This window comes from Gavialis gangeticus, unplaced genomic scaffold (genome assembly GCF_001723915.1).
Source record: "Gavialis gangeticus isolate Ggan-Ray unplaced genomic scaffold, GavGan_comp1, whole genome shotgun sequence".
Taxonomy (NCBI): domain Eukaryota; kingdom Metazoa; phylum Chordata; order Crocodylia; family Gavialidae; genus Gavialis; species Gavialis gangeticus.
In genome coordinates, this window is record NW_017728994.1 from 26,140,492 (window position 1) to 26,159,154 (window position 18,663).

Sequence of the window (18,663 nt, forward strand, 5' to 3'; positions counted from 1 at the left end):
AATCACTTCTATGTACACTACACAAACACATGTAAATCAGGACAGAAATATTTTTTGAAATCAAAGTAATGAATGTTGTAGGTGTTCACTTTTTAGAATATAATGTGGTACTTTTCTGGTTCTGAGATGGCAAAACCCCTTGTTGAAAGGAGTCCTTCCAGGGACTTTTGGTGGCAAAGGTCAGGGGCTAGGGGGTGGGACTTCCAGTCACAAGATGGTGACTAGGGGGCAGGGCACCTTTCAAGGGATGGGGCTACCCATGAGGCCTTTGACAACTTGCCAAAACTTGGTAAGCGGTCCTCCACCCAAAATAATTGCACGCCCCTGCTCAAGACTAATCTTGTCCAACCCCTGCACAAATACAGGATTCTTGAAAAGCACAGGTGCAGTTGGCAATGCCTGAACTTGCTGGGGTTCTGTGTGTGCCTTCTTTTTTTTCTTTAGAGAAAAATCATCAATTTATTTTTAATGTTCTTGTGCCAAAGGGAGGGCCCAGGAAGCTGTGTGTCTAGCTGGAGATGTACCTGGAGAGAACCAGCTGTCAGGAGCTAAGAATGTTGGCACACTAGTCTTTAAAGTGGTTTGCTTACTGGAGGTGTGCCACTCAGAAAAGCCATCTGAAGGCGGGAAGGAAGGGAGCCTCACTACACTGTTATTTGTTCTTCTACAAGCCTAGGAAATTGTGGCTTCTGTGTAATTACCAGTTTTAAAACCCATAAGAACAGGTATGCATGGAGGCCTTTCCTGTGGCTTTACACTCTGCTGGAGCATGCAATAATGTACTGTATATCCTATTGTAATTGGTTCCTATTGCATTTTCTGGGAGTTAGAGATGAGAAAGAGGAAACAGATCTTGCATCCTAGATTTCATCTGTTAAGGGCTGACACAGGGTACAACTCTTCAATAGAGAAGAGATTAAAAAAAAAAGACTGCACCTATTTCTAGCTAGTTAGTGATAATGTTATGAAGGAAAAATCTGTAAGACTTTTGGACCGGGCTCACTATTTCAGTGGCAGCAGCAACAGTCTTTCAATACAAGGATGACAGTTTTCTAGGAAATAGAGAAGTCATTGGTGGGTCCATAGATGACTGAGGTGGCCAATCAGAGATCTGCACATTTGACTGCAGACATGACAAGTAGTTCTGGGAAGATGGAATAGATCATGGTGATGTCAGGTCACAACTCTTTCCCTTTGCCTATCATTTGTCCACCTCCTTGGTGAGGCAAGTTTGCTTAGAATCATTGATGCCTTATTTATTGCAATGCCACTGCAGACATTTCAGAGCTTGAGTCTCCCAGATACTGCATTTCTTCAGATTGGCCTTCAGAGTGTCCCTGAAACTTTTTTCTTTTGCCCAGCTCTAGAGCAGTAACCATCACTGAGTTGGGAGCATAGGACCTGTTTCGGGAGCTGGTTGCCAGGCATCCTTATGACATACCTACCCAAAACCTGATGTTGTATAAATGTGACTTTAACACTGGTGGTGTTTGCTTATGATCCTTGTTTTGTCCTTCCAGTACATATGGAGGATGTTCTGAAGACATTGCTTATGGTAATGTTCTAAAGCTTTTAGGTGTTTTTTGATATATCATCCAAGTTTCACACCCATACAACAGGGTAGAGATGAGAAGTTGCATTTGGGGCCTGATGTCATGATCATCAAAGACACGATTGCAGAGACATCCAAAGGCAGCACTGGCAGATTTTATCCACTGTTGATCATCATCTATGTTTATTTTTTGGGAAAGGTGACTACCCTGGTAGGGGAAATTCTTAATCTTCTCAAAGGATCGCCCTCTAATTGTAATGTGTGGAGAAGCAGCTGGTTGGTTCAGGTGGGTTGGTAAAGTGTCATGGTTTTCATGAATTTGACAGTAAATCCAAACATGTCATATGCTTCACAGAAGCAATCACATTGCTGTTTACTGCAATGTTTTCAAAAGTGGCTCCAGATTTTGGGTTCAGGTGTGTTTTCAGATTAAGAACCTCAGGTCTTTTGAGTATCCACATGTTCAGTTCTTGATACATTTTGTTGTCAGCCCCCTTGCCTGCATAGGATATTTATCAGAAGAAATGCTTGCAGAGAAGAACATTTATTCTTATGATTAGATTCTTTTATCTAAGTGATGACAGTGGGGTAGATGAGGGAAAAGACATTTATATCCTTGTCTCTATCTGGTACTGAAGGCCATGCAGTTGTTTCCTGTTGTCACATGCAACTCAGAAGTGTTTTGCTGTAATAAAGTAAATCTGTTGAAAACTGGTGTATCGGGGAACTTTTAACTTGTTATGGAAGTATCCCATAGTTGGTAGAGACCCTGAGGTTTTCACTAAGCATTCAGGTAGGTGGGAGAGCATCAGCTAGTACTTGCTCATGAAGAGCAAGGAGGCTGTGTATTGTTCCTCCACCTGCAGCCCCAAGCAGCTGGTCACAAATAGAAAGAGGAGTCTCTCATGTATCCCCCTTAGTTTGGGTGAAGAGTTCCAGTCATGATCACCTGCAGATAAACTTGAAGAATATGGCAGATAGAAAGGAAGAAAATTCCACAGCAAAGTCATGAAGCCTTCAGAATGATCTCAGGTACTACAATACCAGCCTCTGTGATACATGAGATGAGGAAGTGAAGGTTACACCTGGATACCTATGAAGAAAGTGGATTTTCCTCCTAACTTCAGGGTCTCCGTAGCCAAAGAGCAGTTATCTCATCAGCTGCTGGAGGACACTGACCTATTTGTGCACTTGCAGGCTAGGGGCAGACATTACACAAAACAGTTTAAGTGACCAGAAGCTGGTTTAAAACTGTAGCAAAACAGATGTTCAGTGCACATAAACCAGCTTGAAAATGGCTGAAACCGATTTGAGATAAACCTGGTTGAATGTAGTATCAGATTTAACTGATTTGAGTCAAACCAGTTTGTGCAGTGTCTATCCCAGACCCCTTCCTGGTTTAAGATAAACCAGACTCCCTCAGCATCCCACAATGCTCTCTGGGCTGGGTGGGGCTCTGCTCCACAGGAGGGCTGGCCCCTCCTTTCTGCTCCCTGGCCAGAGCTTCTGCAGAGACTTGCAGGCACAGAGCATCTGCCTGGCTTCTCCCTGCTAAACTGGGATTATTTCTCCCTGAAGACACCTCAGCATTAGCTAGCAGACCACATGCTGGCTACAGGCCATGGTGTGGGAGACAACAAAGGCAGACAGTCTTTTTGGAGCTAATCAACAGGTAGTTTAATATCCTTCCTTGGACAAGCTGTTTAAGAAGGCTTTGTTTTCTTAATGGCTTGATAAATACTGAGTTAGGGGTGATAAACATTCCCCGCTGGGCTGCCCAGAAGGGAGGGAATAATAAGAGTGTCCTGCTGGGGCATGGCCACACCCCACCTCAGCTCAGCATTGTGGAAGCGAGGAGAGGGCTGCTCTAGCGCCCCTCGGCTTTTAGCCTGAGCCACTGTAGGCATGTGCCTGATTTTTTTCAGTCCAGAGGGGGAGTCTGTGCAGTTACAAACTGGTTCAGCCAAGCCAGGTTAGATTAACCTGCAAAGATTGAATCAATTCAGGCTCAGGCTTTTTGAATGTCCCTAGGCACGGTGACAGGATATACACACACTCTCCTTTTCATTCCACTTAATGTGTAGAGCTGTCAGGCCACCTCTATGCTGCTTTCGCTGGGGTGGGCTGTACTTGAAGTTGCTACAAGATTCCTTTAGTTTTCTAATTTGTGCGTGTGGAATTTCAGCCAAGCTGAGAGGGAAGGGGAAGATTGCTTTCTCCTCCCAGTTTGTGCACTGTACTAGGAGAAAAAAACAGGTAGGGGCCGACATCAAACTCTAAGGACAAATCAGTGCAAAGGTCTGACATTTTTATGCTTATGAAAAGGAACACCTATAGGTGTAGTGAAACCAAGGCAGTAAGTGTAAAGTTGTGCCCATGGGTGTGGGATTGGACAACTGTATTAACTAAGATGCTTAGTATCAGGAGGGTTTTTTCACCACTGAGAGGATGGCTCTAGAGTTCCTGCACCTGCTTGAGGTGTATCAAACTAAGACAGGGTTGTGATCTGGATTACGGTGCCCATAATGGGGATGCAGAGGTTGGGTTCCTAAGCCTATAATGCAGACTGTGGAGGAGTTCAGGGAAAAAGAGCAAAGGAGGATTCAGGAAGAATTTAGTTCCAGCAAGGACCTCAGGAATGGGGGATTTTGTGCAACTACAACATTTGCCAAATGGCTAGGAGCAGCTTTGCAGTGGGTTAGAAAGCATCTCAAATGTCAGGTGATACCTTCAGGCAATTCCTGCTAGCGTGAGTTGGTGCTTCAGGCTGCAGTTCAGTTCTCCTCTAGGTTGGATCAGGAGGAGTTAATGCAGACCTGTCTCTCATAGTCTGCAGCTTATGCTAATGCAGTGGGTGTGAAGTTACACACTTGTCTGAAGAAAAGTAATTACTACCTTGCCTTACAGTTCTTCACCTCCTGTTTTAGGCTGACACATTTCAGGCCTGTTGGCCAGCTGGCAGCCTTCCTGCTTACCATGGATCTATGCTGAGAGTCCTGTCCCTGCAGGGTGACTTGCCCAAGCACAGCACAAAACGGTCTGGAATCTGTCTGAGCATCTGTCAGAGCAGTGCAGGCACCACTAGTACTTCTTGTCAGACCTGATCTGCAGCTTGAGTCTGCACTATTTGGGCTAGCTAAAGATTTGATTGACAACAGGTGGTGATTATGACTCTGCCTCAGCCCCCAAAGCAGCAATGTTTGAGTGTCAGTACACAGAAAGCTTCACCTGTTGGTTACTTGAAATGCAAAATATGATGAGCTGCTGATTGTAATCAAGGGCTGACCACTCTTCCTGCAGTTGGGCTGCTCATGGCCTCTCTATACTAGTAGAACCACAGGAGTGGGGGGAGCCATGGCTGGAGCCATTGTTACACAGCTGTTATACAACTCCAAGTACTGAGACAGATACAGCCACTGAGAAGCTGATGTTAAGGGTATCACACAGATTCACTTTGTTATAGTGCTGATAAACAAGCAGTCTTTTATACCGATGGCAGAACAACTGTACTAGTACTGTGGCTGTACTAGAAATTTGGAGATTGTAATTAAAAATATCCCTGTTCTTTACAAACAGTAAGGAAATGATGTGTTTCCTGGAAGATGGGAATAAAAGAGAGAATTAATCAACTTTTATATGTATAATCCAGTTACAGTGGTCTCTGGTGTCCTAGGTAGCTCTGATTGCACAGGAAGTATTGGAAGGAACTAGTGTAATTATGGCAAAGGAGAGGACTCCACCATTGCAGGGTCTGGAAATCCCTTGATGGGGACAAGGAAAGGGTTGGACTAATAGTAGTTTCTTAGGGTGTTGATTCTTCTGAAGAAGATGTTCTTTTGAAAGGAGTTTTAGATGATGTTATCAGACTGAGTCTGTTACTTTCCTTGTCCATGGGCATGTACATGCCATCAGTCCCTGATGTGTTCTCGCACCTGTCCACCTCAGTGGAGAGATCAGCCTTTCTTGTTTCATAATGCTAGTTCAGGGCCAGTATTTAGGGAAATGACTCTGTTCTCGACGCTTTGGTACTGATCCAACAAAAGAATTTCTAGCCTTTGCAGAGGGCTGGATAGCAGACCTTAAAATCACATTGTTCTGATTGGTTTCTTGCTTTTGTGTCATTCCAGTGGCAGCCTGACTTTAGCAGCTGATATTTCACAAAACTGCTGACGTTCCCCCATTAATGCTCCATATCAGTACGGAACTAGGCTTCTGAGTGGTACACGGCATTTATCTTAGCCTTAGTGATTTGTGAGATAGCTGACCTTAAAACTGTCACTGGTGCTTTCATCGAGCAGTACTTCAGGACTGAACACAATGAGTCCAGGACCTTGGACTAGCATCATTTTTAATTCTTGCTGCATGTTCTGCTCTCCTGTTTCTGTACTCCTCACAATGAAGCCATACTGGTGACTTTACAAGACAGAGATTGGAACAAACCCTTCCGTCTTCTGAAATGCCAGGTTTATGCAGTCTTAGGATCCCCAAGAGCTTGATCACACAGGAATAGCCAGGTAATTTCTTCTCCTTCAAGAGGGAACTGTTTACAGTACTTAAATTCCTGCTGGAGGAAATCTGCCTGGGCTTTGCATTTTAGGCATGGCTGGCTGCTAGGCATCTCCCTCACCTTTGCTGATGTCATTTTTGTTGTAGTGGGTTTTTTAACTAACCCAGCTGATGCAGTCCCCAAAGAACGTGTAGTTGTGCTGTGCCAGCTGGCATGCCCTCTGGCTGTGAGGCCTTGTTAAAGAGATCGGAGCTGACAGATTCTTGAGCAGCAATTTGATACGGGCTTTTTTTTTTCTTACTTTCTAATTTGTTTTTTTTCCCCTTTTTTGTGTTCATTCATGTAACAAATGACAACTTGTTTGGAAGCCTCACTAGAACCCTGAATGGAGTCATTGTTATCCAAACACTGCTGTGATTCAGAAGTCCCCAATGCAGGGGGATTTCTCCCACTCCTGCCCCTCAGCTGGGCACCACAGGTGCAGCTTTAGCTTAATCCCAGCTCATCCCTTCCCTAAGAAAAGTCCAGCTGTTTGGGGATTTTTTCTGGAGATTGGTAACTAAGACACTGTGGTGCAGCATGTTGCTCAAGGGGCACAGGATTCAACCTTGGGTAAGGGTGGAGGGCTGTGTGGCTTTGACAAAGGGTGAGAACAAGTGCTGTTTTCCAGGACGAATTTTTGAGGGTAGAGACTTACAGCAGTGATCTAATGCTTAGTCAGGCTCCCAGGGGTGTCAAAGTCATCTGACCCAGTGAGACCCACAAACCAGTTCTGCATGCCTAATTTGACAGGTGTCTCAGGCTAACCACTCCAAGACCATGCTACACATGGCGCCCACTCCAGTGTACTTCAGCTGTATATAGACTCCAGCACTTGTCCAGGTGTGGCCAGAATAGGTGCCACTTGTAGTGCAGCCCCCACAGAACAGACACTATGTATGGTGCAGTCTCAAATCGCTGCTCTGGGACCATGCTGCATGCAGCACCTGCTTTGGGACTGTGCTGCATGCCAGATCCAGCATGCATCCCAGAGTAGGCACCATGTTCAGTGCATGTCCCAGAGCAACTGATCCAGGACCACAGTGCTTTGGGACTGCACTGCATGTGATGCCTGCTTTGGTCACTCCAACATACGCATGGGATTAGGCATGGATTGGATGTATGCTGTAGCAGGGGTCACAGCATACGGTGCTTGGGACCATCTGCTGCATCTTGCCCCTTGGGTCCACTCGAGACCCACAGGCAGCACCTGTGGCCATATGATAGGGCTTCATGGGCTGGATCCAGACTGCAGGCCATAGCTTTAACACCCTGCTATGCAGTTAAGATTGCAGATTCTGACCAGTAAGCATGTATTTTGGTAACCTTTGTGTACAGCCCAAATGCTCCTTCTCTTGAAAATACCTCCTTACATTCCTTTTAAACCTGTCCTTGCAAGAAGAACCTCTTAGGCAATGCTCGAACCTCTTAGGCAATGCTTGTGTTCCCTGTAGCCCAGCCAGGAGTGAGTTGAGGAAAGGGTGAGCTGCTTTGTTATGTAGTTGGCTTAGAGTCCTCAACCTGCCATTCTCACTGGAAGAATCAAGTATTCAAGAACTTGAGTGGGCTTTTGCTGTGGATTTGTTATGTGGAGATAGAAGGAAGCAGATCTCTCATAGCAGTTTAATGCCTATTGACATCAGGGTCATGCATGCCTAGTAGACCCAGGAGCAGTGCAGGGAACTCCCTTCATGTGCAGATCATAGCATACTGCTGTTACTGTGCAGCTGATATTCACTGCTCTTGAATGCTGCCTCTTTCAAACCATGGCCAGTGATTTTTGGTGTTACATTTTTCAGTTCCCAACTTTGAGAGAGTTAGAGCTTGATTTTCAAAAGTTCTGAGCCCTTCCAGGCTTTGTGTGGTCCAGCTGGAACGGCTGTGGTCTGCATTTTTTGCTCTTGGTCCAGCAATGCCTTAAGTCAGGCACTCAACATCAGCAGCTGTTTTTCAGCATGTTGACATAATGCCCTTGGTGATTATTTCTGAGCCCACTCCCCTTGAACCATCCTCAGTAAAAGGACAAAAAAAATCTAAACTCCACCCTTTATAAAATGATCAGTGTTGCAGGCAATACAACATCTTCACTAGCTGGCTAAACTTCAGAATCCAGGTATTCTATCAGTAAAAAGCTCTAATTCCTGCTTTACAACTGCCAGCTGAAATCCCAACCTTGAGTCTTTTTGTCTTGACTCTTCCATGACCTTACCCCATCCTTTAGTTTCTCCATCTGTTTTTAATACCACAAACTTATATTGCAATAGCTACTGAGGTACTCATCAGTGTTGCAGCATCATTGTGTTAGGCACTCTAGAAACACATGCAATGAACGTAGTTAGTCCCTGCCCTGTTGAGCTGGGAACCTAGGATCACACTGATGTTCTGGGCTTTCTGACTTGAGTCACGTGCGTGCTCCCCACCTCTACCCTTGGGGTACAAGGTAGCAGTGCTGTTTATTTATAGAAGCCTCTCTGCTTTAGGCTGTGCCAAGAATTTGAAGTCAATTGGTGGGGAACCTGTAGAGTTTTACTGGCCTCATTTGTGAATTGATCTTTTTTCTGACTCAAAAGCATTTTTTCCTGTTTAGTAATGAATGCATGTTACAAAACCAGCAGCTGCATTTTGCACGCAGTTTCTCTTCTAGAGTTTGGCTTTTTTTAGAGCCCCTAATTCTCATATGTAGATCCTATGTCTGCTTCACTCTCAGAGAAAAATTGGGCTCATCAGAGTATTTGTACATCAGAATAATAAAAATCAAGACAAAAAGGCTGAGAAGTAGGGGCAGGGAGAAAAGGTGCTGAATCATCCATGGTAGTACTTCAGTTTCTCTTGCTGTTGCTGATAGGTAGCTCTGACAAGCAATGCCACTGGTTGGGCATCAAGAAGATATGGGTGTGGCACGGGCACTGTTTGTGCTCCAGGTGTATATTTGTTTGTTTTTAAAAAGCATTTTAAACAAGCTTGTTGTGAACATGTGACTGACTTGCCATGGGGCATGGTGACACGCCCCTTGTACCAGCCCAGCAGCTGCCTTAGGAGTGTGCACCCATGTGCTCTCCAGTAAGCATATCTGTCACATGTGCCACGTGCCTTTGAAACCACAGCCAGTTTTGCATTAGGTCAGGGATAAGTAACATATGATCTGCTGGCTGGATCTGGCTTGCAGAGCACAAGGGCCTTGCCTATGCCCATCCAGGGCTAAGCAGTGAGGAACTACAGCAGGGTTGGCCAACCTCCAGCTGTGCTCTTGCTGCCACTGCTGCTGCTTCCCATTGCTAAGCCTTTCCCTGGCTGCAGTGTGGGCTCAGTTTCCAGCTAAGGAGGAGCTGCATCATAGCCAGGCAGCTGGCTCTGCTGCTGCTGCTGCTTCCTCCCCTCACACTCTCAGCCTCCCAGCTGCAACGTAGATGGAACAACAGCAGGCTGCAGCTCCCCACTAGCTGGAAGCTATGCCCACACCCCAGCAGACAAGCTGGGGACTGAGAGAAGCAGTGGCAGTGTGGGCACAGCTCCCAGCTGCCTGGCCCCAACACAGGCACGTGGCTTGAAAAGGCTGTTAGCCATAACATTAGGTCGTTGCATTTCTGACTAGGAGAAGCAAATCAAAGCAGTGGTTTTTGAAACAGGGGCCAGTCTCATATGTCAGGATAATAATAGTAAGCAGAGCAAAAAGACTGAGAAGAGGGAGGCAGGGACAAAAGGAGCCAATCACTCAGTCCAGTAGCACCTTGCCTAGTGTTTGCCTTTTGGAGGGACTGATGTTTGTCAGTGGTTGAAACAGTGCTGCTAATATAAAAGCAGGAGAAAGGTTGTTGAGTTGGTAACAAGACATTGAGCTTTCATCTCTAAGGCACCAGCCAAAACCACTGCAGATTGCTAATGGCTGAGCAACACCCTGGTGCTCCTCGGTGGCCTATGTGAAATTAAGAGGAAGGTGTCATAGGTGTTTTCACCATTATAAACACTTATTCAGTTGGCACTGCTTGGCAAGCTCAGAAGAGATGGGCTGAGCTCCCGTCGCATCCTTAGGAGTATCTCCCACTCACAGGTCAGTAGTTAAGGCCTATTGGTACCATGGGCAAGTTTGCAGAGCTGCTGCCTCTAGGGGCTCTTAACTCATTGGTTAGGCATCTTTCACCTGCACAGCTAGCCTGGGAAAAGGCATCACTGCTCTGCACATGCCTCCTGTATGAAACTGCCTCTGCCTTCTCTGGCTTAGGGCACATGTGGCATGTAGGCCGAGTCCTTCAAGTGGTGATCTTCCTCAGGAATCTAGAAGGCTTTGTTCTGAGAGCTCAGGAGATGCAGAGGCTCCCAAAGCCATCAGGGAAGCCACACAAGGCATGGTGTACTAATTGTGGCTATCAGGATGGCATCATTGCAAGGGTCAGAAAGTTGGGAGACCTAGTTGGAACCAAGAAGAAAACCCCCTAGGAATCAGAACAGCAGTATCCCAAAAACATGGGAGGAGTGGGCAATGATTGCATGCCCTTCCCATGTTGGGGAGCACTTCCTGTGTTGGTTGTTATGAGAATGGGTTGTAAAAGGGAGCGTGAAGCTAATGTGCTAGAGCTATTGTTTTTGAGAGAGTGAACTGGGTGGAAGGGGATTTCTGCCTTGTATTCAGTTCCCTCAATGGCATAAAAGGTGGGAGGCAAGCGAGAATCCTACCTGGGAAGGCAGGACCTGGTTATGACTGCTCACTGGCAAGTGCACAGCCATTCCCTGCCTCCGTGCTATCCACACCTGCCATTTTGAGTGCCTGGTCCCTGCTGAGACACTGAGAGCTGTGTTCAGAAGTGACTTTTTCTTTTTCAATTGCAGGGTGCAGACAGGAGGCGTCATGTGAATGACAAGCAGCTGGCTGAGAGCAAGGCTGCCCAGCAGGATTCGTGGCAAGGCTGAGCTCCACACCCTGGTGCACAGGATGGCAAGCTGATTTGCTCCAGCACACAGGCATTCCATAGCACTGCCCTCCTCCTGAGGCAGTGTGCAGAGGAGCAATGGGAATTGAGGGCCATGGTTACTTGACATAAATGGCAGATCCCTGGGTGTCTAGTCTCATAGCTGCTCGCTTTAGCTTTGCCTCTCTCTGCAGGCACTGTTTCTTTGCAAGCCACCTCTGGGTGCTGCTGCAAGAATACTGGAGACCTCAAGGGCAACTTGGGAGCAAAGCTTGAAGAGGGGGTGGGCTGCCCGCCTCACCATGATTCAGCTGTGGAAAGTGGTGCGGCACGTGCGACAGCTGGAGCTCCACAGACTGATTCTGCTGCTCATTGCCTTTAGCCTGGTCTCCATGTGCTTCCTGGCCTATTATGTCACCAACAGTCCCAAGATCAAGGAACCACCGCCCCTGCCCTTCAGCGACTGCAGCAACCAGCACAGGGTCCTGATCCCTCCCCAAGCCAGCTGGAGACTCACCAAATCTGTTGACACCTCACGCACAGATCCTGTGGTGCTCGTCTTCGTGGAAAGCATTTACTCTCAGCTGGGGCAGGAAATTGTGGCCATCCTGGAATCCAGCCGATTTAAATACAGGACAGAGATTGCCCCTGGCAAGGGGGACATGCCTACCCTGACGGACAAGGACAGGGGCCGCTATGCTCTCATAATCTATGAGAATGTCCTTAAATATGTGAACCTAGATGCTTGGAACCGAGAGCTGCTGGACAAATACTGTGTGGAGTATGGAGTAGGGATTATCGGCTTCTTCAAAGCCAATGAGAACAGCCTGCTCAGTGCTCAGCTCAAGGGTTTCCCCCTCTTCCTACATTCCAACCTGGGACTGCGGGACTATCACATCAACCCCAGTGCCCCCCTGCTCTATGTCACCCGAGCTAATGAGGTAGAGCAGGGACCACTGCCTGGTGATGACTGGACGGTGTTCCAGTCAAACCACAGCACCTACGAGCCCGTGCTGTTGGCCAGCACAAAGTCATCAGAGTCCATTCCTCATCTGGCCACCCACAAAGCACTGCATGCCACTGTGGTGCAGGACTTGGGGCTGCATGATGGGATTCAACGGGTCCTCTTTGGCAATAACCTCAACTTCTGGTTGCATAAGCTCATCTTTGTAGATGCCATTGCCTACCTGACTGGCAAGCGCCTCTGTCTGACTCTTGATCGCTATATCCTTGTCGACATCGATGATATATTTGTGGGCAAAGAGGGCACTCGCATGAAAGTGTCGGATGTAGAGGTAAAGCTTGCTAGAGTAACCCAAGGGTGCCAAAACAGAGTCCCTTTGTCCAATCTAGGGCTGCTCTGGTGAACAACCAGAAGCCCCAGGGTCGCCCCAAATCTGTGTGAAACAGAGGAGCTAGCTGCATACTTTTTTCATCTTTAATGTAGGGTGCAGCTGCTCAGCTCAAAATGGAGCATTGAATGTTGGGACGTTACATGCCCCCACTCAACCCCAACACCCAGTTTTTCCTCCCACTCACTCACTAAGGCCTTTTGAGGTTTTAGTCTTGATAGTATAGCTTTGGGGAAGGAACCCCATCCTGGCCTGGACAGAGCCAGACATTTTTATCTGAACTCCTTTAAAGCTGCCTACGTGAGGCTGCTTATGTGTCCCTGTTTCACTTTCAATGCTCAGTTCTCTCTTGAAGCCTCCGTTGACTTAACTGTGTGTTCACAAACAGACAGCAGTGCAGTACTGGGCAAGGAGACAGTTGTGTGAAATAGTAAAAACAGAAAAAAAAACCTATAAATGTTTTTCCAACTCATCACATCTCTCCTACCCTACTGTCCACTCTTGGGGCAAGAGCTGAGGAAGAATTTCCAGTATTTTAGGAAATTTCATTCTGTCTCTCTTTCCCCTTGGAGTATCTTTTACTCTTGGGATTTCAAACTCCCATACAGTCACACAGGACTGTAAACCAAATAGTCATACAGGAAGCATCCCTGCTTGCCCACATCTCACATAGTGTCACCATTACAGGGTCAGTGTATATAAATCCCTACCAAACCATTTTACATCTGTCACAGCTTTTTCTGGATATCAATAACAGGCTGCACATGGTGGGGTTCAAGTGACTCGTGCACTCTTGTCAACTAATGCCTTGAGGTTTGTACCTAGGATTAGGCCCTGCCCCCACCTGGATGTCTTCCCAGTAACTTCTCACCTTCCTCTCCACCCTGAAAACTGGGTAGGACCACCCCTCTTAAAGTGCAAAATGATATTTGCATAGTTGTTTGGGGTGTACATTCATCTGTCCTATCCATATGGCTGTAGCTTCCTTTGGCCCCAGTGAAGAAGGGTGAGACTGTAGAGCCCATCTGCCAAGGGGATCTTACTGAAACCATCTGCTTTTTCCAAGTCAGGGAAGTGAACCTCCCTGTCTTCCTCTGGGATTTAGTGTCTGTGTTCCTGCTCGCTGTTCCACAGGGCTTCCTGACCTTTTGTCTCTTGATCTCCAGAATATGAAGTTGTCTGTCCTTGTCTGCAAGCCTTTGATACCGCCTCCTACTTCTCTTTTCCCACATAAAATCTTTTTGCTTCTTGCTATGGTTTTTCCCCTATGGCTCTTCATTTAGGGTCTCAGCTGGAGTCTGGGCTCTGGCTGATAACTGTACCCCAAGTGCCCTCCCTAGAGATATATTGTTCTTGCCCACATCTGAAGGGAGATTTAATATCAGCCTTAAACTACCTGAAGGGTGGTTCCAAAAAGGAGGGAGCTAGGCTGTTCTCAGTGGTAGCAGATGACAGAACAAGGAGTAATGGTCTCAAGTTTCAGTGCAGGAAGTTCAGATTACATATTAGGAAAAACTTTCTCCCTTGGAGGATAATAAAGCACTGGAACAGGCTACCCAGATTGGTTCTGGACCCTCCATCCTTGAAGGTTTTTAAGAGACAGCTAGATAAAACTTTGGCTGGAATGATGTAGTTGGGGATGGTCCTGCTTTGTGCAGGGGTTTGGACTAAATGACCCTCCTGAGGCCCCTTCCAACCCTAACTTTTATGATTCTATGATCTCTGGGCATTTCACCTCCTCAGACAGTCCTTGGACCTCCTTAGATATGGTTCTTTCATAACTCTTTCTCTCCTGACATCTGCAGATAAACTGAGCTCCAGTGCTGAGTCCTCATCAGGACATGGATCAAACATTTGCTTGCCACTTGTCTTGTTTAGCTCTTTGGTGCCCAACCCCTTTCCTCTGCACATTGTTAGAGAGCTGTGCATAACTCATTTTTTTTACCTGTCCTTTCCACCACATAAGAGCACAGACCATATTCCCTCCTGCTTAACTTTTGCTGACATTTGGCAAGTTTAGTACTGTCATCCTGTCATATGTACATATGTGCCACCACCAGAATATCAAGGTTCTCAGACTAGTGGCACTGCTGACCCATCTCACTGTCTCACCAAATGCACCCTATGCTTTATCTCACCAGGGGCAGAATCCTGCAGTTCTCAGACCAGGACCTGAATCCATCCCCTTAATACCAGCTGAGACCACATCAGCAAGTCCAGTTGAGATTAGGCTTTGTAAAGATTCCTTTTGAGGAGCCTGTGCTAACAGCCACCTAAAGCAATTAAAAAATAACCTGTTCAAAATAAGGTATACTTTATTCACTCCCCAACAGCATAGTGCACACTGGACGTAGGTATAAAGCTGAAAAGAGCTCTACATGCGTATTCTCTTACCTTTACTGGGTTTGCTCTTCACAGCCAAAGTGGGTCCAGCTTGCTTTTCATCACTGAGTTAGGAAGACCCACCATATGGTTTGCAGCCTGCCCCTCTGCCTCTGGGATGTGAGACTTCCCCGCTTGCCCACTCTTACTGAAGCACCTTGGGCAGCCTCTCCCACCCAGGGTTTTTTAAAGTTTTAGGCCCTATTTTCAACTGGGGGTATAGCTTTGGGAAAGGAACCCCATCCTAGCCTGGACAGTGCCAGCCTTTGTTATCTGAACACTCCTTTGAAGCTTGCCTACCAATGGCTGCTTATCTTGTGTCACTGTTTTACATTCCCTGCTTAGTTTTTTTTACTCTCACGTAGTCTTCTTTGTCTTAACTCTGTTCCGGGACACCATTACAGATACAAAAGCAATTGATCAGAGACATCTGTAACATTAATACCAAATAGTTAAGCCATTTTCACAATTTGTCATAGTAACCCTAAGTTTGGGGACATTCAGATGTCCTCAATGAATCACTTGAACCCTGCCCTGGTCCCAAGCAGGACAGTCTCTCTAGAACTGGGAAAAGTTGGAAGATGCTCTTATCTGTAGAGAGCAGCAATATGGTGAGAAAGAGGAGACAGTTGGTCTGACCAACCCAAACCAGATAATTCCATGAGATGTTTCATTGTGGGTTTTAATGGGGTGAAATGGAGAAATAATCTCTGATCAGTAAATGGAGAATCTGAGACAAAGCTGGTAAAGCCCAGATTTATCCACTTAAAAGAGGTTCTCTGATTGTAGAGCCAGGAGAGGTTAATGATTTTTTATTATTTTAAAGGGGAAAAAAACTCATGGATTTGTTGATGGCCTCTTGCTGTAGGGAGTGGAGGATGGGATCTAACAGTGAGAAAACAGCTGGTGTTTTGTTTGGGCTTTTACATGAAAGCTGTTTCAAGGACATTATCTCAACGTACAGTTCCTTATCCTGCAGCTTAAATAACTCTGGGCAGGGGGGACAGTTTGGGGAGGGAATGTTGTTTCAAATCCCAAAGATGGCTTTACTGTCGTACTGAGGCGACTTTAATTCACAGATCCCTATTCAAGGGGCTCCACAACCCCAGAGAGAATAGCTAATGGAAGAAAACTGTACATGTCCTTTGGTCATACATTAATCAGCTGTAGGTGGCCTGAAGGGGCTGTGGGGAATGAGAGAGAGGTCAAGAGCATAATGTTTTGCCATTGTGACCCTTTAGAGGTTGGTAACCTGCAAAAATCACGTAGTCTGTCAGTGAGCACTCCTTGTTAGCGAGGATAAGAGTAGATTTAAGGTGCTCAACCCCCAGCCTGCAGGCCAGATCTGGCCTCTAGTGTCTTGTCATTCCACCTCCAGAGCTCCCCACAGGCCTAGGCCCTGCATGCTAGATCAAGCACAGAGAGCAGCAGGGGAGCTGTCCCTAACACATGGAGCCCACCAGAGGTGGTGCAAAGTCCTGGGGCCCTGATCTTGGTACATGGGACCAGGTGGGGGTGGTTTGGTCCAGATTGGGGTGTGCAGGCCCGATCCTGGGGTGCAGGGTCCAGTCCCACCTGCAGATTGGCTCTGAACCACTCATTTGGTACACAGCACCAGAAGGTTAGGCCTGCTGGACTAGAACCACAGACGACCTAAGTTTTAGTTCATAGGGCAACACTGGTAAAGATGGACAGAAAAAAAAGAATTTCAGCAGTTCTCCAAGGTTGGTTGTCAACAAGGTTGGGGCATCTGGGCACTAGACACACTATCCTAGAGGTTGGCCTATCTTAAATTCAGAGTATTTAGCAATTGTCACCCTAATTTCAGCTTTGGGGGAGAGCCAAAATTGACCACTCTGTGTCCTTGCTAGCACTGTCTGACTCTCAGAGCCAGTCTGAGGCCCTCTGCATTTCTCCCTTCTGCTTTTGTGCATGTATTTCTTCAACATACACTTTCCTGTCTGACTTGCTGCTGCTGCTGCTTCTCCATCCCCCAGTATGGAGGACACCCCTCCTGTCTACTTTCAAGCTGCCATTTCTCTGTTGCTGCTTTTTTCTCCTTTTTTAGTAGAGCCTTGGGGGAGGTTCAAGATTTGTGCTAACCAGTGAAAATCACTGTAAGCTGTATGAAGTGAAACATCATGTGCCTAAAATGAGCTGAGCCCATAAAGGACAGCTCAGCTATGCAGCTCTGATGTCATGAGCATCATACCATAGAGAAAAGAGTTGGCAGCTCAAATAGCAAGCTAAACAAGATAGTCAGGCTGTAACTCTCCACCCCCCACTAGAATTCCTAACCCCCCAGTTAAGGGGATATCATCTGTGCACCAGCCTTGTCTGAGTTCATCACGATTGTAAATTCTTCTGCCAAACCAGCAGTGGAAATATGTGAGCTTTTTTAGTTCTGTCACACCAGAATGGTAACTTTTTTCTTTCACTTACTTTCAGTATGTGCTTTACAGTAAATATTTAGGGTCATCAAAGTTTTTTTAAGCTCTAGTTGTGAGAGGCAGCCCACTGCAGGTCCAAGTGAGGGAATTTAAATACCTTTTTTGATAGTGTCCATGAGTCGGGGAGTTGGAATTAGGTGTCCATCATTTGGGTCACTGCTGATTGATGGAGCTAAGTTAAAAATTGGAATGACATCTGTAGTCCAGAGTCCTTGTCTACCAGAGCAAGCAGAAGATAGGTCCAAATTTGACTGGGGTGACAGGTGAGCAGCAGTGAGAACAGCTCCTTTCTGAAACTGGAGACTGAGTCCCATCTCTTCCTCCTTGTGCTAGCCTTGCTGTGCTCCTTGTTAAAATCCAGGGAGGGACTCTTAATCAGTTAAAGGGCAGGACTCTCTCAGGGTGGAGGTGACTGAAGGATTCCAGTTTGTGATACTCAGAACTACCTGAGGAATGGGTAGGGGAAAAGGATTGCTTGCGCTTGCGTGCTTGCGCTTCCTTGAGGATAGGTGAGGAACAAGCTCTAAGTCTACTGCGGCAGGCTGAGGCCAGTGCCATGAAAGTAGCTGGCATTTCCTAAGTACAGGAAGCTGAGGGGCTGCTTACAAGTATGTGATCACTTCATATTTCAGCTCAGGGCAGTCTAGTTTCTGGGCAGCTGGGGGCTGCATGCAGAATAGGTTGCAGACCTGGGGGCCACATACCAAGGATTCTGCACCTGTGACCACACATGCAGCTCCCCTCTGCCATGTTCATGGCTCTGTCCAGCTACTGACCCACACATGGGCTACCCACATTGTAATGCAGGTAGCCCAGCTCCCTCCTTTAGTGAGGGCACATAGCACAGGCAGCCTGGTCCCTTCTGGCCACACCAGGAGCAGGGCCAGGTACCAAGAAGCTGGAGAAAGAAGAGGGAACTTGCAGACCTGGTCACCAGCCACCACCTCTGCTGCAAGAGCAATGGGCAGAGTGGCAGTTAGGCAGGAGTTAACCCCTTGCAGGGCACCAGTTGAACAGCCCTGTCTTAGCTGATATCTTATTCTGCCTTTCTCCAGCACCTTCCCTCCCAAAAGCACTTGACAGATGAACTGTACTTCACACTGCTGCTATGGAGTGAGATGAGGCCTCACTTTTGTCCCATTTGCAGAGGGGGAAACTCAGACAGAGTGAAACCAAATGCATGTTGAGAACCAAGTGAGCAGCATGACGGGGAATACAACCAAAGTCTCCTGACTGCCAGTCTCCACTCCTTCTTTGTAAGTTCCTACTGGCTTTTCTAGCCTCTTTGTGCTTCCATTCTCACCTCCATTCCTCACCAAAACAATATGGGCTCCATTCTGTCTTCTGACACTGTTTTCCTCTCAATAGACTTGGTCCCAGTCTCTTATCTCTGTCCCCAGTCTCTCTGTGTAACCTGCTCTTCCCAGAATCCCTAATGAATGTATGCCAGTTCTCAGCCTGAGACTGGTTTTGAGAT

General features: G+C 46.8%; 1 protein-coding gene across 5 annotated transcripts in view; it reads left to right on the top strand.

Annotated features, from left to right (window-relative positions):
* The window catches only part of NDST2 (N-deacetylase and N-sulfotransferase 2), a 234,458-nt gene that overhangs the window by 170,328 nt on the left and 45,467 nt on the right, over positions 1–18,663 (top strand). For all 5 annotated transcript variants that reach the window (XM_019502410.1, XM_019502412.1, XM_019502414.1 and 2 more), the window contains one exon: positions 10,923–12,297. In XM_019502410.1, coding sequence (XP_019357955.1) covers positions 11,305–12,297 — 993 coding nt within the window. In that variant the 5' untranslated portion in view covers positions 10,923–11,304. The remainder of the gene's footprint in view (positions 1–10,922; positions 12,298–18,663) is intronic.